This window comes from Actinia tenebrosa, unplaced genomic scaffold (assembly GCF_029948245.1).
Source record: "Actinia tenebrosa isolate PJP-AT-01 unplaced genomic scaffold, QUT_ActTen_1.0 PGA_scaffold9__36_contigs__length_13948895, whole genome shotgun sequence".
NCBI lineage: Eukaryota > Metazoa > Cnidaria > Anthozoa > Actiniaria > Actiniidae > Actinia > Actinia tenebrosa.
Window position 1 is genome coordinate 5013822 of NW_028292586.1, and position 27422 is coordinate 5041243.

At 38.1% G+C, this 27422-nt stretch overlaps 3 protein-coding genes across 4 annotated transcripts; 1 reads left to right on the forward strand and 2 right to left on the reverse strand.

Annotated features, from left to right (window-relative positions):
* Window positions 1-69: 69 nt before the first annotated feature.
* LOC116292982 (kelch domain-containing protein 10) lies at window positions 70-3004 on the forward strand (the record flags this gene model as incomplete). The annotated part of the gene is made up of 2 exons (XM_031700355.2): window positions 70-1023; window positions 1838-3004. Coding segments are annotated over 2 exons (1206 nt in total), but the record flags the coding sequence as incomplete, so codon positions are not given.
* Window positions 2820-16978, reverse strand: LOC116292961 (uncharacterized). Of its 2 annotated transcripts, none has more exons than XM_031700332.2 (9): window positions 16826-16978; window positions 14169-14281; window positions 12988-13173; window positions 12090-12323; window positions 11374-11544; window positions 11039-11236; window positions 10292-10498; window positions 9511-9627; window positions 2820-3611 (listed from the first exon to the last, which is right to left on the reverse strand). In XM_031700332.2, the coding sequence occupies exons 2-9, from the start codon at window positions 14233-14235 to the stop codon at window positions 3400-3402; spliced, it is 1392 nt and encodes a 463-aa protein (XP_031556192.1). In that variant the 5' UTR covers window positions 14236-14281; window positions 16826-16978; the 3' UTR covers window positions 2820-3399. The 2 variants fall into 2 exon arrangements, with proteins under 2 accessions (XP_031556192.1, XP_031556183.1); XM_031700323.2 differs by lacking the exon at window positions 16826-16978 and adding an exon at window positions 15378-15574.
* Window positions 16979-18395: 1417 nt separating this feature from the next.
* On the reverse strand, window positions 18396-27219 carry LOC116292971 (tolloid-like protein 2). Its single transcript, XM_031700345.2, has 9 exons — window positions 26873-27219; window positions 25153-25278; window positions 24397-24570; window positions 23353-23538; window positions 21992-22162; window positions 21077-21274; window positions 20315-20521; window positions 19632-19745; window positions 18396-19539 (listed from the first exon to the last, which is right to left on the reverse strand). Exons 2-9 carry the CDS (start codon window positions 25217-25219, stop codon window positions 19325-19327), a joined length of 1332 nt encoding a protein of 443 aa, XP_031556205.1. The 5' UTR covers window positions 25220-25278; window positions 26873-27219; the 3' UTR covers window positions 18396-19324.
* Between the last annotated feature and the right edge of the window lie 203 nt (window positions 27220-27422).

Genomic DNA, 27422 nt, shown 5'->3' on the forward strand with positions numbered 1-27422 from the left:
AATTAGGAAAAATAATTAGACAATAGTTTGGATCCCTGTGTGCTAACATAGTCCACAATCCTATGCGCAATTCAGATTAACGAAAACCAAAATGGCGGAAGGTTGTGTCAAGAAAATTTCTACTATAAACCTCGATTTTCTAACGAAATTCCTGCTCCACGGAGCGGTCACCGATGTGTAGCTGATGAGAAAAATCTCTACGTGTTTGGTGGCTACTCGCCTCACTCTAGTACTCAATTATTTCGTGAATTATGGCGATTCAACTTCTCTAGTTGTACATGGAATCTTTTACAAACTACTGGCGAGTTTCCTTCAGAAGTCTGTTCTAGTTGTGTTCTCTTAGACCGTGGACATATAATAATCTACGGTGGTTCTGGCATACCGTTTGGAGATAGTAACAGCAACAAGTTGCGTGTGTTAAAACTGAGTGAAAAGAGATGGACTGTCGTTGATGTCATTGTGAAGAGAGAAAAGATAGACGATGATGAAGACGACGACGACGATGATAATGAACTTTTAAACTTAATTCTCGGGAGAGCACCTAGACTACCGATCGCTGGTTATGGACAGTGTATGGTTCTTTCACCTGATAGAGAACTGTATATTTTCGCAGGGACGTCGGGGAGAGAGTTTAATTCGTTTTTAACTCGATTCAACTTCACGTCTAAAGAATGGGAGTACATTCCTCGGGAGGATCCACCCCACATCCTTCCCCGATACAGACACGAAGCAGTTACCTACGGTGATAAATTTTACGTATTCGGTGGAGGTATGGGTGGTATAGATCCCACGGATTTTTGTAATCTTAGCGAGGTGCCTACATTTTGTTTCTCTAGTCAAAAATGGGACGTTATACGATGCCATCCTTCTAGAACATACGGCTTTCCCCCAAGGCGGCGTTGCCATGGTTGCGTGTTATTTGAAAATAAGGTTTACATATGTGGAGGCTATGATGGGATTCGCATGTATGATGATATTTGGAGTTTAGATCTGACATCCTTTCACTGGAATAAGCTTCCTATGGTAATGTATCTTTTTATATGCAATCTTAAATTTTTAATGAAATTTAAACCTGTGTTTAAAATTTTTAAACACAGGTGCAAATTTCATTAAAAATTAAGTTTGTTTTGTTAATACTGAATACTGCAGTGTGAATTGCAATGCTTTTGATTTTTGTAAATTTTGAGGAGTCTCTTAGAAGCAAAAAAACAACATGTTTTGCTTCTAAAGGACAAGTCAAGAGAGGGAGTTATATGGTACAGAAAATGAGTGAATAAGAAAATACCATTCTATTAACATATGATAATTCATTTATTACACAATTAGGATTACTACAATAAAGCATTTCAGTTTCCAGTTTCCATGCCAAAATCTAAGTTAAATTTAATAAAATGAGTTTTCTGTTTTGACACAAAAAGAGATCAGAGAAATGCAGCCTTCCTAAAATTGTCATGTTTTTCACTCATTTTTCATACAATATCACTCCCTCGCTTGAAGACTTGTTGGTTTGCAATAATGATAATAATGATAATGATAACAATAATAACAATTTATATAGCGCTTATCCATGTCAGCTCTAAGCACTTAAAGTCTTATTTCAAAGTGAAGGCTAATTTAAATAGATAAGTTTTGAGTTGAGATTTAAAAGTGGAGATATGGAAAGTTGTAAATAAAATGGTATCAAGCTTATGACATAAATTATGATCTATATATCATGTCTTTTACCTCAAGCACAAAATATATTTGACTTCAGACTTAATGCTAAAAAATCCATGAATCCACATACATCGTATTAATCTGTCACTAAATCTTGTCATGTGCATCCTTTGCCTTGCAGGTTTTACCCTATCCAGTGTATTTCCACTCTACTGCTATCACTCCCTCTGGATGCATGCTTACATTTGGTGGTGTAAAATCAATAGATGCAGAAACAGACATTAGATCAAATGACCTGCACTGCTTGTGGCTTGTTCCACCATCCCTTGTGGAGCTGTCAGTACAGGCTGTTATGTCTTGTATTCCTAATATTGAGAGTGTTAGTCAGATGGAACTGGCCAAACTTGGCATACCATTGCACCTTCTTGATTAAATTAATTTTTATAGACTGTAATGAGTTAAAAAAACTTGGGTTAAATTTCATAGTGACTGTAAAAAAAGTAGACCTTTATATCTGAAGTATATTGTTTTCCCATTTCACGCTGTGCACCATTCTATCGACAATAAGATTCTGTGTTTGAGTTGTATCTATATTTATTTATGTGTCTGCATACACAAGGGAATGACATGGTCTGAAAGGGGTGAACATTGCACCCAATAGACCTTTTTCAAGTTCCAAATTACTGCTTTGTTCCTCGATTACAGACTCATTTAGTCAGGCTTTGTCTCATATCAGTGTCTAAATATTCACAAATACCAACAGTAAAGTAAAGAATACACAACTTCAACAATACAAACACTTCAAAGTTCCAAGGACCTTCACTGGAACATGTGAATATTTTACACAAAATCAAGGCTAACCCTGACCAACACATCTAAAAAGGTCGACTCATGTCACCCGTAACTTATCATGACAGTAATAGTGTTTTATAGAATATTGTCAATCCTTTAACATATGAGTGCCAGTACTCAATTATTGTATTCTAAAGCCGTCTTAGCATGGTCACACTGTCAATGTTTCCCTGTCCTTTCACTAGGACATTTGCTTCGGAAAATATTTAGTATAAACTATATACTGTGGTTTAATTTATTGAAAACCCATAAATGTATAATCATATGAAACACCCTGTATGTCTTGACTTAAAAAAATGATTTTACTTAAAAGCTGGCAAACTTTTTTTTAATACACATCTCTTACATTTGTGGCAACCACATTCCACTAAAATGCTCTTGCAACACTTAATAGCAAATATATAGGGTATATGTAGAAATTTCAATCTAATTGATAAAATGGAAGCAGAGATAAAAACATTTTTTATTATAAGAAATAAAAGCAATGGTCATCATTTTATGGTTTGAACTAATTATATAATTAATCTATTATGGTTAGTTTTTTGTTGTCTTTTTTGTTGTTGTTATTGTTGTTATTGTTGGGTTTCACTAATTGGGAACATTTCAAAAAGTTTAAAGGAGAGGGGAGAAGGCCAAAAGGTAAAAATGATACGAAGCAGTTGGAGAAATATTTGGGGGAAGGGGGTAGTATTTTCTTCTATTTTCTAGTTTTGGAAGGCTGGTTAAAAAATAGGCCCACATCAGAGAGCCTGACTCCCTCCCCTCTCTAGCCTTAAGTATTTTAAGTAACATCCCTGTCTGACCCTGAAAAACCCCTAAAATTTTGAAACACTTTGACTCTGAAACCATATATGACACCATGATATGTCTACAGTACTAAATAGTGCTCCTTTAGCATACACTCATGTATTCCATTCCATAGCTTGGATACTCTGGTTTGGAAACATAAGCATTGGATAGTGGTTCTCTTCCATCCACAGTAAAGTCCTGGATGCAACCGACAAAGTTGGGAAGGATATTGAGCTCAGGGGGAGTCCCAAGAAAGAAGCCAACTGACTCTGGTAGATCAATCTTGTTGAAATTTCCTCTGGTCTTGCTAGTGTCTGAAATGTAACAGAAAAAACTTCAAACTTTATTGATTGATACTGAGCTGATCCAGTTCAGGGTGCAGCTAACTCTCCAACCCCTTAACTCTTTAAAAAGACCTCTGGGCTGAGATCAAGGTATTGTTTAGTCACAGAGCGAATTTGCAGGGACTCATCAGGAGGGGGGATAGTTGTCCGAACCCACTAGATCCCAATGGGACCCCAAAAATTAGGAACTCTCCAATTACATAATCTTGAACCTTGTTGCTTGTTTGAAGCTTGTTTATAATTATCTACAGTTAGCCCATCCCAATTCTTGATACAGTCATCGTTTATATCTACGTTTCAATCCCACAGCCAAAATCCCCTGGTACTGATGGCCTTCCTTATAGACGTTTGTGCGTTGCTGTGTTCAGTTGTGTGCTGGTACAAAACTATAAGTGTGCAAAAACGTGTGTTTCTGTGTTATCCGTTTTATATGCCTTATTGTATAGATCTATATTCTACAGATCTATGTTGTCGCTTTTTTGGAAAGGCCGGAAGGGGACGTAGGTAGGGGATGATAGGGGATGCATATGCTATTTCATTGGATGAAATTTTTGATTGACAAACGAAAAGGCGTCAAAAAGAAATATTGCTTTTCATTGACCGTTTATTTCACGTGCAAAGATTATTGACCATTCAAAGCAGAGGGTATTTCGATAATCACATTCCATTACAAGACTTTATCAATGAAAGCTTAAAAAGTGCGAAAATTAGGCTGATCCTATTGGTTAAAATGCGTCGCATTATCACTTGCAGTGATAATAGCCAATCAAATCAGAGAGCGTTTCGATAATAACATTCCATTACAAGACCTTATCAATGACAGCTTGAAAAGGCGCGACAATAAGACTAATCCTATTGGTTAAAATGCGTCGCATTATCACATGCAGTGATAATAGCCAATCAAATCAGAGAGCGTTTCGATATTAACATTCCATTACAAGACTTTTTCAATGACAGCTTGAAAAGGCGCGAAAATAAGACTGATCCTATTGGTTAAAATGCGCCGCATTATCACGTGCAGTGATATAGCCAATCGCATTGCATATGATTTTAAAAGCGGTCTAATCTTATTGGCTGGTATGGTTTGATTGACAGTTAATTTATGGGGGAATGCAGTATATTAGTTTTTTGGTTTGTGGGGTTTGACTTCATATCAAGTTGACGTGAAGTAAGTCAGGTATGTACTACTCTCTTCCTATAAAAACTACCTCGAATGATGATTCATCTTTTTCTTAATTTTTCCAACTTCGGTAATTCAAATGTGTAGTTTTACACAGCACCTTCCTAGTCAGAAGGTAAAAGAAACTATTTTTCTGATGTAAAAAAAACTTTTACTATTCGAAAATAGAATTTCCCAAAATCCATGAGTTGCCTTGACTGAAAGTCATCGTAAGGGGGAAAATACAAATTATTTGGAAAATGTCTTTACTTTGAACAAAAAAACTTGCTGAAGTTGGAGCAATTCTTATCGTTTTTTTAATGTTCTGAGCAAGAAATTTCATGGTATTTGCTGTAGAAATTTTTTTCATTCACGGTTCAAATGCAGCACAAAGCGACCACGACAGTCAAAAGAGCAAAAATTCTCTTGTTTTGTTTAACTTTCTTCATTTTTTAAATATCGTACTGTACTTTTACTAGATATTGTAACTTTTTGGAGTTTATTTTATCTGAATTTTGATGGCTATCGATATATACTTTTTCCGCGTTCGAAAAGGTTTCCACTTGTTTTCACGCTCTTATGGTAAAGATTTTGACTCTGCAACTTGGCGGATTCTAGCTTGAAAAATTGCCTTTTTATTATCCTTTCAATAAAAAAATTTTCCATTTCGAGTAACGGAGCTTATGATTTCCATAACTTTTATTTGAATTTTTTTCAATTTTTTTCCAAATTTGAAAAAATGTCTGACATTTACTTTTTGGCGCGCTTTTCATTTTGGCGCGCTTTTCATTTTGGCGAAAGTCGTCGATAAATCTAGCTCTGAAGACTTTTCAATGCCGGCTATCAATATTCTTTCTTATAGTTATGCTAAGAAAGCTATCTGTCCACCAAATACTGACATTGTTTTAAATTCTTCACAGATTTATTATTTTGGAAGTGGTTATATAAAGTACCTAGAGGCAAGATGAAGACTACTGAGTATCGTAAGAACTGAGTTGATGGTAGAAGAGCTTGAACAAGTTCAAAGAATTTTAAAAATTGCTTTCGTCGTGTATTTTGTTTGGCTGGCTCGACCTTGTTCTTGATCCTCTCATTGTTGCATCGTAGTTAGATCGGAAAGACGTGGGGTGTGAGGCAGTTCCTAAATCAAAAAGGAACGTGTTCTATTCTGAACTCACTAGGTTAGGACTTTGCCTTCCAGACATACGTGAAAAATATTCTAATAACTTTTACCGTGAAATTTGGCTCGTATGTTGGAAGTCAATAAGCCTTTTCATAGTTTAAGAATCGATTCCACTGCGCATGCAATTTTATCCCGAATTTCTCACCTTTTGTTTAATTAAGAACAAAAGAAGATTTGGACAAAAGAAGGTGAGAAATTCGGGATAAAATCGCATGCGCAGTGGAATCGATTCTTAAACTATAAAAAGGCTTATTAGGAATTTTTTGTATGTCGATCTAGAAAATTTCTAGCTAAGCATTAAGAGGGATCCAGATGTAAGGCTGATCCCAGGAATTATTTGTTTGACAAGAAGCTACCACTATCTTAAAACTAGGCGGGGTATGGCGGATATTAGTGTTTTTGACTGGTCATCTCGACCAGGGTCAATTGGCCAATTCTAGGTTAGCTTTTTAAAAGAATTTTCGTTACCACGTTGGCAACGCTGGACGTCGATGAAGACACAGGATCTACAAATAAGGTGTGAACTTTAGTTTCGACTGGAGTTCAGGCTTACTTGAGTAACGCTGGCCAGTGTACATATCACTCGCTCCCCTCACACAGCGCCTAAGGTTGGATATTTATTAGACTGGCCAGTTGCGTGCTCTCGTAAGACTAAGTACAGTCAGGATGTCCCGCCGGATCATTGTCCTCCACCCTCCTCTCGGTTGATGGTCGTGATAAAATCCTGACTTGCTGCTCCAGTGTAGTCTTGCTTTTCAGTCGTGGCTCAAGTCTACCAAGAACAGCCAAACTCGGCTGCCTCTAGAAGAGAAGACGAGTCTGCGATAGTTTTCTGTTTTATCATGCACCGGGCATGTCAGTGGTAGCTTCTTTAGGATAGAATTTTTCACAAAACTAGAATTTTTTATCATTGATGTTTATGTATGTTTGTTTTGTGTATGTTTCTTCCACAGATTATGTCATAGTTAATCTGTCTTTTTGATAAAATATTGTAAAGTTTTTTAAGATTTTAAACTGTTTTCACTTTAATAGTATGTGATAGATCATCATACTCTTTCATTACTGCTGTTCGTTCATTTCGATGCTTATATTTTTCGAATCGTTTTCGACGACAAGTTTTGATTCGTTTCGTAAATTTTCTTTCGGCTTTTCATTCTAGTATCGCATAGTAGGTAGATGACGATATAAAATTAGATTCGAGGGTGTGGGTCTTGGATATCCCAGCTCTCTCTGAAGTATTCATTTCTTCGTTGAGAATCCTGGAATATCCCCTCTTTTTAAGCTTAATCTCATTCGATAGCATAATGTAGTAATATAGTCGAGGGTTTGGGTCTTGGATATTCCAGCTCTCTCTGAAGTATTCGGCACTTCCTTGAGAATCCTAGAATATCCCCTTTACTTTTATGCACACACACAAATATCATAGATAATAATATATATATAATATATATATATGTGAATAAGGAATAACCAGAAATAATAAGACTTTAAAGTATAAAGCTGTTTTATGCTTTTGTATCTTGATATTATCTTTTTTCTAAACGTGGTAAGTTTAGAAACAAAACAGTTTTCAGACAGTTAAGATTCAAAAGTTTAGATTCAAATTTAGCTTTTGTTTTTTAACCTCTGTTTGAAAAAATAAATGTCAAACTATTTTAAATACTTATATCCTTTTTCTTTCTCTCTCGTTTCAGATGGAAAAATATAAGCTTGTTTTATCACCTCATCTATTCCTTTAAATTTTGCATTTTTATATTAAGAAACTGAATTTTTAACTAATGTACTTGTACTACTGCAATGTACTAATACATATTTTCTTTTTCTTCTTTTTTAGATCAATGCAGTTTAATTAATTTGATAATATACATGCACACAATGCACACGTACTTGCAGTTTCAGTCATGTACACCTTTAACCCTCCAAGGTCGTGCGCTTGCATAAGGCGGAGGACTACGTTTCCAGGGAGATTTTTCGGCCATTCTCTATTCTCTGGTTTTTCGTAGCTGGCAGCGCACTAAAAATTACAATATTCGGATTTTCGCGGGTAAAGTTTTAAAAAGGAATATAATTGGCTTTTTTTGACTTGCTCGTTTTTGCTTATTTTCTCTGGCACACTATTTGTCTTTAGTAAATAAAACTTACAACGACATATTGATTAGCTTTTTTCGGTTCTAGATTGATATTGCGCTTTTATGGATTGCAACGAGCTTTTCAACGATTTCGAAGATGCACAGCGAGCTTTTTGGTTTTTCAACAAACGCCTCGAGTTTTCCTTGGTTTTTCAACAAACGCCTCGAGTTTTATCTTTGGTTTTTCAACAAACGCCTCGAGTTTTCCTTGGTTTTTCAACAAACGCCTCGAGTTTTATCTTTGGTTTTTCAACAAACGCCTCGAGTTTTATCTTTGGTTTTTCAACAAACGCCTCGAGTTTTATCTTTGGTTTTTCAACAAACGCCTCGAGTTTTCCTTGGTTTTTCAACAAACGCCTCGAGTTTTATCTTTGGTTTTCCAACAAACGCCTCGAGTTTTATCTTTGGTTTTTCAACAAACGCCTCGAGTTTTCCTTGGTTTTTCAACAAACGCCTCGAGCTTTTTGGTCTTTCAACAAACGCCTCGAGTTTTTTGGTTTTTCAGCAAACGTTTCAAGTCGTTTTGGTTTTTCTTCTAACGATTCCGATACCTACGATGCCTACTTTTGGAGATGTTTCTACCAGACTCGACATTCATTCCAAGTGGCGTTCAAAGATGATTTTAGATGCCTCCAAGATGCTATAAGAGACGCTAATGGTTTAAAAAGATGTATGCCTTGATACCTAGTTATTCATTGATTTTTTTCGATGTGTGCCAGAGTTTTTGAAATGTTGCAAATGCTTAAAGAACAAATTATATTGTTTCGATTGGCATTGTGTTTTGGCCTTCCTGTCTCTAAAACCCACCCCAAACTCAGTAGTGTAACAGAGCACGTTTGGCTTACGAGCCAAAAGGACTGGGTGCGATTCCCAGATGAGTTGGTGGAGAAAATGAGTCGGGTCTCCAAATCAATATGGTGAGCAGTTTGAATTCCTGTACGTTAATGGCATTTCAATAGAAATAGAAAAACCAGAAGTTTTCGTCATTTTAATCTTTGTTATAATCCATTCTACAGTTCCAGTGACCACGAATAATAGTTCCAAGCCGAGGCTGGAGTTTCCGCGCATGATAAAAAGTATAGTTTTGATATGCGCGGAAACTGCAGCCTAGACTTGCAACTATTATTCGTGGTCACTGGAACTGTAAAATGGAGTATTAGTAAGTTCAGTATATCTCACTAGACGGTAGACCTACAAAGCTTTTCACTTAATTTGTACAATTCCGTTAGTTTTTTCTCGGATATATGGTATGAACTCTACTGTGACAACTACCTTCCCAAAAAGACGTCTTTCAGTCGCGGGCGAAAAATGAGTACCCAACTCCTGCTCGTCTTTGTCGAGTGAGTTAGCGAGTGCAACTTGTCTCAAGTCTATACTTAGGCTGGTAATAGATCTCACCTTCCGCTCTCCCGTCATCCACGGTAATGCTTAAACTACGTTTTCTTCTCCTGATCTCCACTTTGTGCCACACGTCATCATTGACTTTTGCGTCATTGGCCACTACTAAACTTGACCCTAAGTTTTAGAAAGAACGATATTCAGATTCATTCATGTTAAAGAATTCTTCCACTTAGAAGTTTTGGACTCAAACTTTCCTTTATAAAAATAATTCTACCAGGAATGGGAATATCCCTGTTCACAGGTTCATGCAGTAAGGGAAGCTCCTGTTGGACGCTCTCCTGTCCGAGCCCTCTTATTTTCCTTCCTCCGCAAAAAAATAACAAGCCTAAGTTCATATATAATCTCTATTCCCTCTTGCGTCGAGTGAATTGAGCATTCACTCGCGTTAAATCACATTCCAGTGCATTTAAAACAGTTTTAAAAAGGTGACAAACTAAGACTGAGGCTGAAGTTTCCCAAGCCTCAGCTTTTTGTGAGGAATTTTCTAAAGAACTTTACTTTGTTCTACCCTAAGTTGTTTGGAAATTATCGGACGCTATCTATTTTGTCATGACTTGCTCACTCTATCCCTCTCGAAATTTCCTGGATTCAGAGGCAGATCTTGGGCTTTGAATATCGGGACCACACTACTCCTAAATCCAAACCTGCATGTTTAATTAAGAGTAATAATTTTCTCGGATTCAAAAAGAGTGGGCCATGGCCTACGACCCTTTTTGATCCACCATTGAAGTTCCCCATTGGTTCTTGAAAATTCAATCATTTGGAAACTAGGGCGTACCTGTTCCTAAATCGCTCCTGTAGAAAATCGTTCCATCTCTGATACCAAGGTACATATAATCTCTAAGAGTTCCCTTGGAAAACATGATAAGACCGTTGAGCTGAGTCGTCTTTATAGAGAACTTGATACGATGCCAAAGCCTTCGAACCTTTTTATTGAAGTTCATCATGCAGATGAAACTTTTCCCCAGCGTGCACATGCAGTGTCCTAAAACAAGAGCAGAATATAATGAACGAATGTTGGTGCGGGAGAAAAGAGAAGAATAGAATAATGGAGGTGATGAGACTGTGAGAGACATGTGAATAGTTTGTTTGATGTGTTGCTCTCTTCCTTGACAACATGATTTTTTTTCAGGGACTTCGGTTTTCCTTCTTTCGTAAAAACTAACAAGTAAATTGAGAGTTGGCAATACTGTCAGGAAACATCGGGAAATATGTTTACTGAACGTCAGTTATTGCTTGCGTATTTTCAAGATAGTGCAAGTAGCGAACTTTTAGAATGTTGACTTTAGTGGCTAAACGAGTAAAATTTATTTTCATGCGCCTTGGAAGTATGAAATGTTTCTTCCGCACAGCAGAAACAATTTTTGCGTCTTCAAAGCAAAATTTGTCACTCTCAGCAATGTTTCGCATGTGGCTAAACTTGGGAACATCAGGAAATATGCGCGCGGTAAACATGTTTCCTCGTTCAGCCAGAACATAATTTTCACGACCACATCATGTATATAAAATACGAAGTATCCCTTACCGTCTCGAAGACGCGTCATATTGTAATGCAGGCGGAAGCCTTTCCTATCGACAGAACTGTCTGACCTGAAGTGAAATTTCGCTAACGAGGCTTTTAGTTCTTTAAAGGGTGGCAACCTGTTTACACCACCAGCACACATTCTTTGTCCACCATGTTCGTCTTTAATGGTTAACCAGTCATTCTGACATGTTGGAGAGTCTAAAAAGTAAAATCATAGAACCATTCATTAATATAGCTTGTAAGATTAGCAGCAGTCGCGGTCACCTTCCATATCTTAATTCCCGTGGTTCGGTAATGAGTATGCAGTGACGATAAAATACTGTTTTTTAACTTACTTTGAAGAGAAAAATCGCTGAACCAAACGTTCATCTGAAAATTGTCTGGGATAGGAATCACAACTTGGCAGTCTTGGTCGTTACCATAGTTACTTGAAAAACCAGGAGAAAACAACGTCCCACTCCTCTTCTTTTTGATATGTCGACCTGGGCAAATAGACTCTCCATCCACTGGAAAATAAATATTAGAAGTAAGAGGTTACCCACGGGATGGGGAGCGGGGGGGGACGTTTAGAGCAGTTTTCGTATGATTATGCATGACTGTGAAAAAGTAGGTGTCTTGCCGCAACCGTGATGTTTTCTAGAATTTTGGTTGGGGGATTTTTTCTTGTGCTATGTGATTGGTCTGGCAGTTCCTTGACAATGGCATGACCGTGTCCAAGCCGTGTTCATGCCGTGTTTCGGATATTTAATTGGACGGAGAGTAAATTCTCGAGCACTGTGATTGAGCTGACGTATCCCTTGCCTTGTCACGACCGTGTTCGTGCCGTGAGAATTTCAAAGTCATACGAAAACTACTCTATAAGTGGGGTCTTAAGGTAGTTATACACCATATACACCGAATCAAAATATGGCGACCAATTTGAATAGCTATTGCTCTAGACTGACAAGCCTCTCTCGCATGTAAAACCACGTGAACACGAGGCTTGTCAGTCCAGAGCAATATAGTTATTCATGTATAAATGTAAATATATTATTATAATTCCAGGCCTTACCTTGTGCTACCTGAGTCTCGTACGACAAAGAAAATCCTCTAATATGCCTTCTATTAAAGCTTTTCTCTTTCTGTGTCAGGAAATGGATGGACATTGTATTTCCGGTTGACACAAATGTCTCAGGTTCGTCTTGGTAAAGTCTTCCACATCGTTCGAATTTTTCGCTTCCAAAGTCAATGACGACCATGTTGTCTTTACATTTAAACAGTTTTACGGGAAATTTCTCGTATAAGGCTGAAAAAATGCATATAATTGTAAGCTAAATTTTTCATACCCTAAAACAACCTCTTGGCTTGTCAAATTCAAGGCAAGACTATCTCCAGCATTGAATTGGAATTTAGAGCGTTCTAAGTAAGGCAGTCTCCCCCACAGCCACTTTCAGTGCCGTCACGCAACGCTTTCTCCCCTAAAGCGTTGCGTGACGACACTGACAGCGGCTGTGGGGGAGACTAAAGTAAGGTGGACAGAGGGAAACCGGAAAATCTTTTTTTTTTTTTGCCAGGGGTAAGGGAAATGCACTACATATCGCCATGACTAAGACGTATGAGGAGTAATCATTTAATGTACAAAAAGATTTCCGGCACAGATACATTGAATTTGAAATACTTTAACCATTGCTATACAAATTATTGCACGTTAGTTTTCACATAGTAGCCGGTGTTTCGAATTACAAGGAACAATAAATAACCATAAATGCCTCCTCATACGTCACAGTCATTAGCATATGACATGGAAAAACCTTTATGACTTCATCCAGCCGACCGCCTGAACTTCAACAAGGCCCACACAAACTATATAATTTTTTCCGGTTATTCCACATCTTACCCCATGTAGAATCAATACTGATAATATTGTTAGAAGGGTGATAGGCACTTTACGATTTTAAGAAAGACCTTACCGTCTGGGTCTGGTTGTATTTCCAGGTCGTTTAAAGTAACCTTGAACACTTTTCCAGGATCAGTTGTGATAGTGAGGGTACAATTGCTGCCAAGTGCGTACTCGTCACCGTCAGCGTAGCCTTCTGATGTGACCTCTAGGTCATCTGGAGGGACAGAAATCGTCCGGCTAGGGCAGGCAGTCATTCCTATAGAGCGGTAGAATAAGATGAATACTTAACTGGGGAGGGAGTGCATGAGAGTCAAATAATGGATGACAAGGGAGAAGGGGTAGCGTGCGCGTTTTGACATTCCCGCCAAATCCGGTCACAGAAACTTCATCAGTGTACTTCAATAATTAATATTAGTATTTTTACACAAGTGAATATGATAAATTCAGCGCGATTATTGGTCACAATTTCCATCTTATGCTGCTATATTCACCTACAGGAGAATATAACGCGCACTACACAAGCGCACTACCCACGCACATAACACCCGCGCACATACGCCGCGCACATACGCACGCTCGTTTGTCGATTTGTGCTTCTTGCAGAGATAAAAAGAATCTTAACAAAAAATATTCTTTTTCTGTTATTTATAGGATTCACTTGTGTTAAAAAAACTTAAAGAAATAAAAAATACTAATGATGATGATGTGATGATGATGATGATGATGTGATGATGTGATGATGGTGATGATGAGGGTGATGAGGGTGATGAGGGTGATGATGGTGATGATGGTGATGATGGTGATGATGATGATGATGGTGATGAGGGTGATGAGGGTGATGAGGGTGATGATGGTGATGATGGTGATGATGGTGATGATGGTGATGATGTTGATGATGGTGATGATGGTGATGATGGTGATGATGGTGATGATGGTGATGATGGTGATGATGGTGATGATGGTGATGATGGTGATGATGGTGATGATGGTGATGATGGTGATGATGGTGATGATGGTGATGATGTTGATGATGGTGATAATGGTGATGATGATGATGATGAAGTAATGATGTGACGATGATGACGATCAATAATTATTGTTTAACTCTATCTAGTGTATGCCATGAAGAGGACAATTTAGTTTCATAGGAGTTTTCTGTCAGACCGATATAGAACAACACAAGATTAACCTTCTGTCACATTTTTGGATATTCTTGTTAAACTTTTAAAAAGGAAAACTAAACGTACATACCGTCTATTTCTTTTGGCAAGAGAAGAATATAGGCGAATGTAGTAAGGAAAACAGGCAAATGCTTCATGATTCGCTTGTGTTTATTAAACCTCCACTTGATCGTAGTAAATCACCTGTGAAGAAAACATTACTACTTGTCATGTTATTTATCAACTGTATGCTTAATAACCAAATTATTATCTGAAAGCTCACCGCAATAGTAGTACACGTCCTATTAGAACTTTGTAAAGGATGGACCATTCAATAATTGAGGGGGAGCAATAGCGCAGCGCACTGATTCTAAAAATAGCTCAAAGATTCGGACAAACATTGCATTCTCTTTAACCGCTACGAGGATTATACGAACCGATTTTATTATTTTTACTTAAAGTTACAATAATAACCCATGTAAACTAAGATCAACTGCGATCGTCTGTGAAAATTATCTGCTGAAAGTAAACTTGTAAGTTTGTTTGTCCGAATTTCGCCTTTGTCTTCGTTTTGATGACGTCAGGACTGCGCTGCGCTATTTGTTTGTGTTTGCTCGATATATTCTTTACTTAAAAGAGTTTGCGCGATATTATTCGATCGCCGCAGAGCGGAGGAGAGGAAAATCATTCTCTTCTCGCAGGGTTAACGTTTGCATGGTGTTTTAAGAGAGAGACTAGTTACTGGTTACTGACTTAGGGAGGGTGAAGCTATAGCCCCGCACTTTTTGCTAATGTCCATTACTTTTCTTGATCGAAGCACCCCCCCCCCTCCCCTCCAACACCTCCCCATCCGTTTTAGAATGCTCCGCGGTCCTGATGGTCGTTGACAGTTATTTGGCATGACCTAGGTCGAAAACACGCAACAAAACACAGCTGCAGTGCGTCGTGAAAGCCAATGCCAAGGGAAAATAAACAGAAAAATAACACTGGAAATACTTCAATTTTATCGTAAACACATGCGATACGGCATTATTTATTATGAAGTTCCAAGGATATTGGAATAATTTTTAACTTCCAAGTTATTGTATTATTTGAATTCAAGTACGCTCAGTGACAGAGTCATGATTCGATACAGCTAAATTCCGTTTCTTTAAAAACTTCGATCGTTTTAAGCTAGTTAAACTTATTTGAGACTGTTTTCTCGCGAAACTAGTCATTCCAGTTGTAAAAACAAGACATTTCCCATCAAATATAACATGGGATGTAATTTGTAAATTTACTTATTTTATAATCGACTTACCGTCTTGAAATGTGTTTTTTTGTCGTTTCGTCGTGTTTCAGAAACAAGACCGTATTTGGATGCCCCTGTAGTTGATGCTTTTTCACGGTCGGAAAAATCTTTTCACTCTCGTCGAGAAGGCAAAGAAAGTCGACCAGAGCTCAAGAACGACTGATTTCTCGAAGCGCAGATCCTGTGCAGACACGCTGTGAGGTTATAAGCTCATAATTCACGGAAATTAGATCGATATCGGAAATGCCATTTTATACCAGTCGGGTTATTCTAATAGGTCTTGGCAATATCTTTCTACGGATTGTTATTTTGGATGGACACCATCGACCTTTGAAAAATGATAGCATCTAGCGCGATTTTCCCATTTCCCGTGGTAATGTAGCTCTGCGTAGCGGCGCTCAAGTTATTGGGGAAGGGGGAGGGGCTCCTCCCAGCGTTCTCCTCCCTCAATCCCATAGACCGTCGCTACGCAGACTAATTTCAGCTTCAAGTACGCTACTTTGGCCGCCTGTGATTTTTTATTACAAAAGTAAACTAGAACAGGAGTACTGTGTACATAGTGTTGCACTCGTGCTTTTTGTTTGATTTTGAGTTTCGAGTAAACTAAGAGCTGTTCGTTTATTACGTCACGGGGGGGTGGGGAAAGGGGGGGGGGTTAAGGGGGGGCTTGTTGTTTTCAAGGGAAGAATATTTTTGTTAAACATCTCCCCTCTCAAACAATTGTGTATATTTTTAACACCATTCCTATTTTTCCTTTTAAAAATTTTTACCCTCCCCCTTCCATTCCTCGAAAACAAAGTCCCCCCCCCCAAAAAAATTACGTGTTTTTTTTTTTTTCAAAAATATACCCCCTCGTCGCCCCCCACCGCCGCCCCTTACGACGTAATAAAAGATCGGTTCCTAAGATTAATATATTTTTTCACCCTGAAATGTGTAGAGGTGCACATAGCAGTAGTAACCAGTAAATTAAGGTATATAGAGAGTGACTAGTGCATTATGCCTGAGATGCGCTTCAATGATCGCTTGTCTGCGTGACTAACTGGTTCTCGATGAGTAGTTAATTCAGCGCTTTATATGGTATATAATTTGACAACTTATGCCTCGAACGCGTCCTTTCTCATGAAGGCATCAATACAGCTTCACGTGTGACTTAAAAATTGAAAAAACCTAAAAGAAATTAGTTGGATTATGTAGTTTAGTATAATGGAAACTTTACGAAAAAACTGGAAAAGTCTAGAATGACCATGAAGAAGCAAAGCTTGTTATTTTTTAGTACCGAGCGATTACAGAAGTTTTTTATCGAGTTACTGAAGGCATAAATAAAGTGAAAAATAAATAAAGTAAGACCCTATAGTTGGGCTCACGGCAACTTAAATTTGATTATTGATAAATATATTTTCAATCGTGAAGTCGATTGTGTGGTAACGAGTTGAAACTCTAGCAAGAAACACACTTACCAGCTACACGTGACGCTTTCACCGACTCAATTTCCTCAATCAAACTTTCCCGAATTACTGTGGTCCCACCACCAACAAGGTCTTACTTAAAAGAGTTATGGGCTTCGCTGTCGCCAAGCTCGCTTCAGTATAAAGTGATAAATGACTTTTTGCTTCAAATATCTTTGATACAGTTGAACGGTTTCCACGCACCGGAAGAGGTTGAACGCGTGACTCATTGATAGGCGTGACAAGCAAGACAAGAGGGTGCTCTGGTCCACTTGAATGACTTTGAAAGAATTATTAATCACATGTTGAACCATTATTAAATATTATGGAGTAATTAATCTTGTTATGCAGTGAATATCGAACCGGGAAAAGAAATGGTCAAAAATCCTGTTCGATGCCCATTCTTTACCTCATAAATGCCTTTCGCGGGACAGGATGGATTAAAGAACATAAAATCCCAAGTGTACTTACGAGCCTATTATGTCTCCAAGATGTGCGCGCGCAACTTAGAGTAAAATATTTTGAAAACTCAAAAGACTCTCTCTGATAAATATCTAACTTTTACTCTTTGTTGCAATTACAGGACCATACCTCCAGACCTAGTGCTGAAGCGCAGTATGGCAGCGCCAAGCATTTACGGCTATGCCGGAGATTTCTGCCCCGACACAGCTATCCATAATGACTGATCAGGGAGCTCGGTCGAAGTCTAAGGCAGAAGTTAGTCGGCACCTAAACCGTGTAAGATTAACGCCTTGCTATGAACAGCGAAAAACAAATTTGTTCTCTGATGACTAAGTTCCTACAGTTGCCTCATACCATGTGGGATGTATGAAATTCCATCTAAGACTTTTGCTTACAGAAGTTAGTCATGCGCAGTATAGGTATATTTATAAACCTTCGTTTGATGGACCTCATAAGCCTATGCTTGTCACCTTTCTCGCTGGATTGAGCGCTGAGAGCCTCACAAGGGGTCAGTGAAAAATCTAAATTCTCTCTCTTGAATGCGGTCATGAAATTCTCGTGTTGCAGTTAATGACGAACCTCCCATACATTTCCTTATAAATATTTTTCGCTGGACAGGGATGACTTGCACAACAAAATCTCGAATTTCTCTGGCTGTACATCCGTTAGAGTCTTAAATTAAAATGTTTAAAAAACTTTGATCATCTGGCGCACTTATCCAGATCAGATAGGGCACATCAGGTGACAAGCGAAACGAGAGAGCATAAAGCCGTTGCTTGATCACCTGCCTTTCTTATAGCCTCGGCTACCATCTTTCTGGTTGGGTTGAGCACAGAAGGCCTTGCAAGGGTCTCGTTCATAAATCCAAGTTATTCTTTTACACCTCAAATTCACTTGCCCAAAATCGATCAAGTATTGAATACAGTCATAGAAATCTTGTGTTGAAGTGAATAACAAAACTGGTCAAAAATCCTGTTTCTGTCCATACATTCCCTTATAAATGCGAAGGAGGTGGCTGCACATTCGTTACATTGAGTCTTCAATTAAACAGATTCTTTGATCATTCTTTTCTATCATCTTATGCCATCTTATCTATCTGGCATCTTAATCCATCTTATACAACTTTTTAAATTTATCTATTTATATTTTTGATCTGCTTTGACCAAAACATAAAACCTTTAGCTTGTGAAAAGGTCCTTTCAATGGATGTGAAAAAGTCGCCCGGCCCTCATGGTCTCATCTAGTCACATCCAGTGAAAGGACCTTTGAAGCAACGGCTTCTAATCGACTCAAGCTCTTAAACTATATTTGCACATTAATAAGTTCTTTCATATCTATTTTATATTTATTTTTGATTTGCTTCGACCAAAACGTATGACTTTTTGCTTAAGAAAAAGGTCCTCTCAATGGATGTGAAAAAGTCGCTCCTTCATTTTCTCATCTAGTTCACATCCAGTGAAAGGACCTTTGAAGTGTCAGCTGATAATCAACTCAAGCTCTTAGACCAATCCATACGCGCCCATTAAGTTTCTTCTTATCTATTTTGTTTATATTTTTGATCTGCTTTGACCAAAACATAAATAATTTATCTTATAAAAAAGGTCCTTTCAATGGATGTGAAAAAGTCGCCCCTTCATTTTCTCATTTAGTTCACATCCAGTGAAAGGACCTTTGAAGAAACAGCTGATAATCTTTAAACTAATCCATATTCGCCCATTAAGTTTCTTTTTATCATTTAGCTTAGTAAGCCATTACCTGGTGTATTTGAGGCAATACGATGACAGTCAGAATGGCAGTTGTAAGTCAAGATACTAATTTGCGGTTCATCATAATCTGACCTCTATCGCTTAGATCATAGGTACTGAACTGGTGCCTTTTAGGGGTAAAAATCATTTTTTGCCACACCCACATTTGATAAGGCTTAGGTACCTCCAAGGGGTAATTTTCAAAATTTTCGACGAGCATCCCCTCCCTTCGTATAGGAGTCGCTCTCGGGAACTCCTTTATCTAACACTACCTCAAATACATATTAGTCCGTTTGTCCTATAGCTAGCATTTTCTAAAGCGCTCGCGACCAAATGTATGGTGAAATGGTTTTCCGGCGAATGCGTTTGTGATTGACTCCAATTCGTCCACTTGTAAGTCCCGTATGCATCCAACAAAGTTTCCAACAAGACCCTTGATAGATGATGGTGCGCCCAGGAAGAAACCAATGGAATCTGGAATGTCAAGGCGGTTGAATGGTCCACGAGTTGAAGCATAACCTGTTGATGGCGATTTAAAGTAAAGTGACAGACTAACTTTGGTTTGGGGTCAGTTGCGCACTTTACGTACTGACAAAAAACCTTGTTTTTACCTTTAAATCTATCGTCGACTGCAATAGTTATTATTTTATCTTGACGAGTAATTTGGACCTTGTGCCATTTATTGTCATTTAAGCTTCGTCCCGGAGATATGACTCGGCCGCTACCTGCAGGAGAAAGAGGTCAAAGTAGTCAGAGGGCTAGAAAAACCGTTATTTTGTTCCCCTAGAATCAGCCATGCCCTGAGTTTGATCAACACAGAGGTGGATCAGGTATTGAAGCAATTACAGCGGATTCACTAGAATTAAGTGTAAATCTGTGCGGGGGGGGGGGGGGGGGGGGGGGGAATTGTAGTACCGAGAGAAAAACCCTCAAAGCACTAGATAGAACCAGCAAGCAATTCTACTATCAAACTCACGAACATAGCGACGAGAGGCTACGCATTAGGCACGTACCTCAACCTAAGGTTTCAAAGACGAAAGAGAAAAAATAGCTAATCGTTAAAAAAGACAGAGTTTATCTGAAGGCATCCAAGTTGTTTAAGGAGAAATTGGCGCAAAGTGGTTCGCGGTCCAGTATTGTTCATTTATTTATTTTTATTTTTATTTAAAAATTTTTTTAATAGATTTGCCTAAAGGTAGGTGTAAAATACAATAGGACATTTGATCCCTACTAGGTATTAAACACCTAAATGCCCCGTGCTGGTCCCAAGATAAGTTTTATTAACCCAACTTACCTGTACCAAGATCAGCTTGATAAAAAAGACGACCATTGCTGATGCCAATGTAGATATAGTCCCTTAACCTTCCTTTAGAGAACATGATCAAACCATTTGGCCTGGATGTTTTGAAGAGGAACTTGATTACGTTGTTATTTCGACGTATTTTTGATTTGAAGTTGTTGATGGAGATATATTCAAGACCTTGTGTGCAAACACATTGACCTGTATCAAAATGAAAGCACGTGGAGTAAGCATCACGTTAACTGGGTTGGCTCTGGGTAGCTTGGTTGACGCATGTTTCATTGGGTGGCTTGGCTGATGCGTGACTTGACTGGTGCGTGATTCGACTGATGCGCGTTTTGATTGGTGCGTGGGTTGGGTGATGCGTGACTTGACTGGTGCGTGATTCGACTGATGCACGTTTTGATTGGTGCGTGGCTTGCCTGATGCGTGACTTGACTGGTGCGTGATTCGACTGATGCGCGTTTTTATACGTGCGTGGCTTGGCAGGTGCGAGTCTTAGCTGCTGCGTGACAATGCGTGATTTTTTTAATGCTTGGCTAATGCGTGTTTAGTTGATGCTGGCTTGGTTAGTTCGTAGTCTGGCTGATGCACGACTTGACTGGTGCGTGTGTTAGCTGATGCGCGACGATGCGTGGCTTGGTTGGTACGTAGCCTGGTCGGCTGATGCGCGACGTGGCTGGTACGTTTCCCTGGTTCGTACCATAGGGTTTGCCTAGCTTAAAAGTAAGCAATATTAGCAACTATATGTCTTACCTTCTCGTAATCTAGTCATATTGTAGTGTAAAAGAAATCCACGCTGACCAACGCTACTATCAGATTTAAATTCCATTCTAACAGTGTTTCCCACGAATTTCATTCGCTTTGGTATTTTATTTTCTCCTCCTCCGCACATTTTCCAACCCCCATTTTCGTCCTTAATCAACAAATAGTCATTGCTGCATACCAGAGAACCTAAACAATGGGGGGAAAATGTTGAAAAAAGCCACGCTAAAGTCTCACAGATTAAAAAAGAAATTATATTCAAGGGATTGACAATAGCGTGGAGCACATAACAATTATTCGCCAAGGCGAAGTGAATATCGGGGAAATCACCTTAGTATAATTTTAGAAATGAAGTAAATCAGAGAAGGGACGAAATTCAGGATACAAAAACGTTTTAGTATTCCTTCTGCTCTCTCAAACTTTGGGAAACCTCATAATCACCGCTTGAGCAGTGAATATCGTCTCAGAATCACTGGTCGCCCGACTAATCACCGAGCGCGCGAAACTCTATCCAAGTCTAAAATTATACTAAAAGATAGTACTTCTTTTTTTTTTTTTTTTTTTTTTTTTTAATCAAAATATAAGTGGTTAACACCAAGAGAGCATAGATAAGAGAGGGAAGCTTTAAAATTCGCCTTACCCTACTGCCGTGCGTCATTAACTTGCGCGCGCGCGCTCTTTCCATTTATTCTTTTGATCGCTAAAAACAAAACGAAAAGAGCGCGCGCGCGTAATTTGATGACACACGGGAGTTGGGTAACGCCAAATCTAAACTGCATCCGGTTACTAAAAATAGCCCAACCGGGAAATTACATGGCGCGCGCGTGTTATCAAGAAGTTTTCCTCTCTCATTTATGCTCTCTTGTCAACACATTATGCACATTATCCAAATCTTTGTGTACTTACGTTGTAAGTGAAACGCTGTAAACCATACATTCATCATATAATTATCAGGCACGCTAACAGTCAGTCTGCACTGTTCATTATTTGTGTAGAGATTAGGATAGTTGGGTGAGGAAAATGAGCCAGACATGTCTTTCTTGATGTATCGAGTGGGGCATATGGAATCAGCTAAAACTGAGAAAGTAAATGAAGATATGATTACATCTAATCAGGATATAGTTGGAATGAGCAGAGGGCGCAAGGATGCGAACGTCCGCCCAGTAGATATAGTTATAGCTGTACAAAAATAAGAATCAAAGAAATCAAAAATTAAAAATTAAAAATTAAAAAAAATTATCGGTACCCTTAACAAACGTTTGGCTGATACTTGGCCACAGGTTACTAACCCGGGGGAAAACTATAGGGTATCAGCATAGTTGCAGATGCTCATTTTCGCTTTACTCACTTATAAAGCAATCAACATGTTAAACTGTTTGCTATATGCTTTGCGTAATTGGGCGTAAACCAGCAGACGCATAAAGCCGCGCAACGATGACATGCCATGCTCTATCATAATATAACGCAGGACATTTGAGAATCTGCGCGCGTACAAGTGATATATAACGGTAACATCCTCTATACTGCCGGGTAGCCATTCTAGACGTGCTAAAATGCAATCTAAATTCTATGTCATTAAAGTAAGTGTCTGCTATGTGCCATGCTCTATCATAATATAACGCAGGACATTTGAGAATCTGCGCGCGTACAAGTGATATATAACGGTAACATCCTCTATACTGCCGGGTAGCCATTCTAGACGTGCTAAAATGCAATCTAAATTCTATGTCATTAAAGTAAGTGTCTGCTATGTGCCATGCTCTATCATAATATAACGCAGGACATTTGAGAATCTGCGCGCGTACAAGTGATATATAACGGTAACATTCTCTATACTGCCGGGTAGCCATTCTAGACGTGCTAAAATGCAATCTAAATTCTATGTCATTAAAGTAAGTGTCTGCTATGTGCCATGCTCTATCATAATATAACGCACGACATTTGAGAATCTGCGCCTACAAGTGATATATAACGGTAACATTCTCTATACTGCCTGGTACCCTTTCTAGGAATGCTAAAATGCAATCTAAATCCTATGTCATTAAGTAAGTGTCTGCTATGTGCAATGTTCTATCATAATATAACAAACGGCATTTCGAAATCTGCGCGTACAAGTGATATATAATGGCAACATTGCCTATACTGGGTACCTTTTCTAGACGTACTAAAAAGCAATCTAAATCCCATGTAATCGAAGTACTTGTCTGTTATAAACTGTGCCATGCTCTAGCATAATATAACGCCCGGCATTTCAGAATCTGCTGTACCTTTTCTAGACGTGCTAAAAAGCAGTCGAAATCCCATGTAATTTATGTGCTTGTCTGTTATAAACCGTATTGTGACGTTACTTGCAGTAGACTGGTACCTCGTTGGCAGTTTGTACCCACAGTAGATTTTGTTTTTGCTTCCCTCAGAGATTTCTAAATATTCTGCGCTTAAGCAGGAACCAGGCACTAAAATGAGATAAACATCGTATTAGAAAGGGTAACATGAATCGAGGATGTAGATCGATAAATAAATAGGTAGATTGAACTAGGAAAACGGTAATTACAGAAAAAAAACTATACTCTCCCTTACGTGGGCCTTAACAAAAATATGAAATTAAAATATAAAGATTAAAAGATTTGTTCTAACTAAGGAAGATATAACTGGAAAATAATAATAGTAAATTAAGTATATCAATATCAATATAAGAAAGAAAGAAAAAAAGAAAAAAGATCAAAGATTCAAAGTGTACTTTTATTTCTCCAAGAAATGCACACAAGAAATGCGCACACAACTTAGAGTAGAGTATTTTGAAGAATTAAAAACACTTTTGATAAATATATAATTTTTGCTCTTTGTTGAAATTAGGACCATGCCTCCAGACCCAGTGCTGAAGCGCAGTATGGCAGCGCGAAGCATTTACGGCTACGCCGGAGATTTCTGCCCCGACACCGCTATCCATAATGACTGATCAGGGAGCTCGGCCGAGGCCTAAGGGAGAGGTTAGTCGGCACCTAAACCGTGTAAGATTAGCCCCCCTTGCTATGAACAGCGAAATCAAAAATTTGTGCTCTGATGACTAAGTTCCTTCAGTTGCCTCATACCATGTGGGAGGTATGAAATTACATCTGAGATACAAGTTAGTCATGCGCAGTATAGGTATATTTAAAATGTCAAAAAGCGTATAAATAAGGCAAAGTAAGTTTTGAGCCACGAAGCACGAAGAGAAAATTTGAGATCGATGAAAGTGTGACGATTATTTCAGGAAATTTTCCAACAAACCAAATTGTTTTCAACTTGCTAGTAAGATAGTACGACTGACTCACTATCATCGTTTTCTTCAACGCGAAAATCTTTGAACTCAATATCAATCCTGTTGTTTGGTCCAACATCAATGACTAATGTGCAGTTGGTGTTGCTTGGATAGTTGTATGGAAAGTTTGGCGATGTTACCTCCCCTTCTTGTGCCTGTATCAAATTGACTTCGCATATAGAAATAGCTACGAAAAGAAATCAAAAGTTAGTTTTGGTGAGGGTGAAGATGTTGGTGAGGAGGACGATGACGATGAAGAGCATACACCAAGCTAAACGAGTTGCTGCATGTTAGACGAGTTGCTGCATGTTAGACGAGTTGCTGCATGTTAAACGAGTTGTTCAGTGCATGTTAGACGAGTTGCTGCATGTTAAACGAGTTGCTTAGTGCATGTTAGACAAGTTGCTACATGTTAGACGAGTTGTTGCATGTTAGACGAGTTGCTGCATGTTAGACAAGTTGCTTCATTATAGACGAGTTGCTGCATATTACAGACGAGTTGCTGCATATTACAGACGAGTTGCTGCATATTACAGACGAGTTGCTACATGTTAGACGAATTGCTGCAAATGAGAAACGATTTGCTGCATGCTTGATAAGTTGCTGCCTGCTAGACGAGATTCTGCATATAAGAAGCTGCAAATAAGCAGTTGGACCCAAAAATAGGTCACCACTTTAAAAAATGTCGCAAACGTTTTGCCATAGGTAACAATGATATATCAAGGTACAATTCATTCATATAGATAAGAGTCATGAATAAAAGACTTACCTAAGAGCCGATGATACAGTGTGACCAATATCAGAATAAAGACTAGGACATCGTCATAGCAACCCATATCTACAGTACTGGATTCTGAGTAAACTTCAAATCGTCGAAACTCAGTTGTAAAGCAAACTGAAAATAATTTGTTAACAAGAAGTGCTCGAATCAAAAACTATACTTTTGGTTTTTTTTGGCGACCAACACACAAATACATCACTTGAGGATAAGCTTCAGTTGTTGTTAGAAAGAAAGGAAGGAAGGAAGAAAGAAAGGAAGGAAGGAAGGAAGGAAGAAAGGAAGGAAGGAAGGAAGGAAGGAAGGAAGAACACATAAAGGGGAAATAAAACAAAATGTACTAAATTCAAAACCAAGAAACTTTAACGAGTAAGATGATACCAATGTAACATATATTTTTTAGTGTTTTTACCAACAGCTAGTAAGATCATGCTAGTTGCTATTCAAAACAACGAGTATATTATGGATTTTTGACACAGACAGAACACTAACAAATGGTCTGCCTAACTCGGTTTATCTAACCCAAGTGACTTGTGATCCTTTATTTGCCTAAACTAACATCAAAGATTAAAATTGATTCAAGATGGCTAAAAGGATGTTAAACTATTGTCAATATTAGAAATGGTCTGAGAAGACGTACACGTACAGACTTTCGGCTCTGAAACGTAACACTGTACAATGTAAAAATTTGCTCTGAAGCTAACGAATAATTGTTTATATTGAACAGTCTGCTCACTGAGTGTTTTTAGTGCAAAACAATAGGAGCCAAAACTTTCTTGTATATTTTTGGATAAAAGATGTGAACGTGACGAAAAACGTTATTTTTACCTTCTAATTTTTTTCCAAAAAATTATTATACGGCAAAATATCACTATTTTACTTTGAAGATGCTTTTGTTTCACCCATGTAATTGGGGGGAGGGGTAAAGATGATACTGCGAGGCAACATCACCATCATGGCCAGAGTATTTGATGCTGTCATTTGCATATTATAGTGCAGTACAAATGTTTTTAACGTAGTTTTAATTCTATTAATTTCGTGATTCTACTAATATTTATTATCTAGTAGCAATAAAATAATAATAATAAATTTTCCTAACATGTGAGTTTTCCATTGAAGCACCATGACTTCAATTTCTGGTAAGTGGCATTGCTCAAACTCAGTCAACTGATCAACAGTCCAGGATTTGAATTTTTATTACGAACTCTTGTTGTCCTCATAATCTGGAATAAAAGTATCGCTTGTATTGAAAAAATACTTATTGTTACGGAAGCATACCAGGCAAGTGAAGAGAATTTGTCAGGATCAAGGTAGCAATAACTACGAATGCTACAATTTCTTCAGTTTAGCCTGCAGTGTGATAAACAATAATTAACGTTTGGTCATTGAACTCGAAGGGAAACTTTCTAAAAAATGCCCTTTTACCGGCGGATAACATTCCATTTTTATGCAATTACTAACATTTTAGACGCCTCCATAATAATCTTAAGTAAAATGCTTACCTAATTAAATCTTAATTCTTGTTCTAGCTTTAAATTTTAAGACGTGAAAGACTTGAAAATACTATGGAAAGTTTTCTGGTGTTGCCTTGTGGAATTTTGTGAGTTGGCAAAGTTTACATTCCTGTGAAACTGAATTTACGCCTCGGAATGTGAGTTGAGGAATATGGTATAAATGTAACTAGTTTTAAAACTACGTTACTGTACCTTACCTTGGAAGAATTAAACCATGAACAAGGCTTTAAACTGCGTATATAACAAGGAAAAAGTTCGATTTCATTGCTAAAATCGAAGCAGCTTTGTCGTATGAAGGTACGTGTTTGATGGCTTGTTTCTTCGTCTCTCAGTTCCTGAGTTAGTTCGTGAAAAGAACTTCAAACGCCGCCAAAGTAATCGTTTGTGACTTAATTTTAAAAGCTACAAAACACGGTATTTTGTACTCAGTAGCATTGTTTGGTCTGTTCTGGTTGAGTGGCGTGGTTTACACAGTCTATCATATAAAACGTATCCTCTGTGACATGCTTGGTTCAAAGGCTAAAACACATCTAAACAAACATACAATAACTATACTTCTGCATGTAAGTCACATAACTTTAACACCAAGAAACAGTATACGAACTGGATTCCTTCCATGGGGAAAAAAATTAAAGTTCGAGGGGGAAAAATTAATTATCATACTTGAAATTATTTTTGAACTCTTGACAAAGCTGATCTTAGAAATCAATATTGTGTCATCATTTACAAAACCATCATATTAGCGTA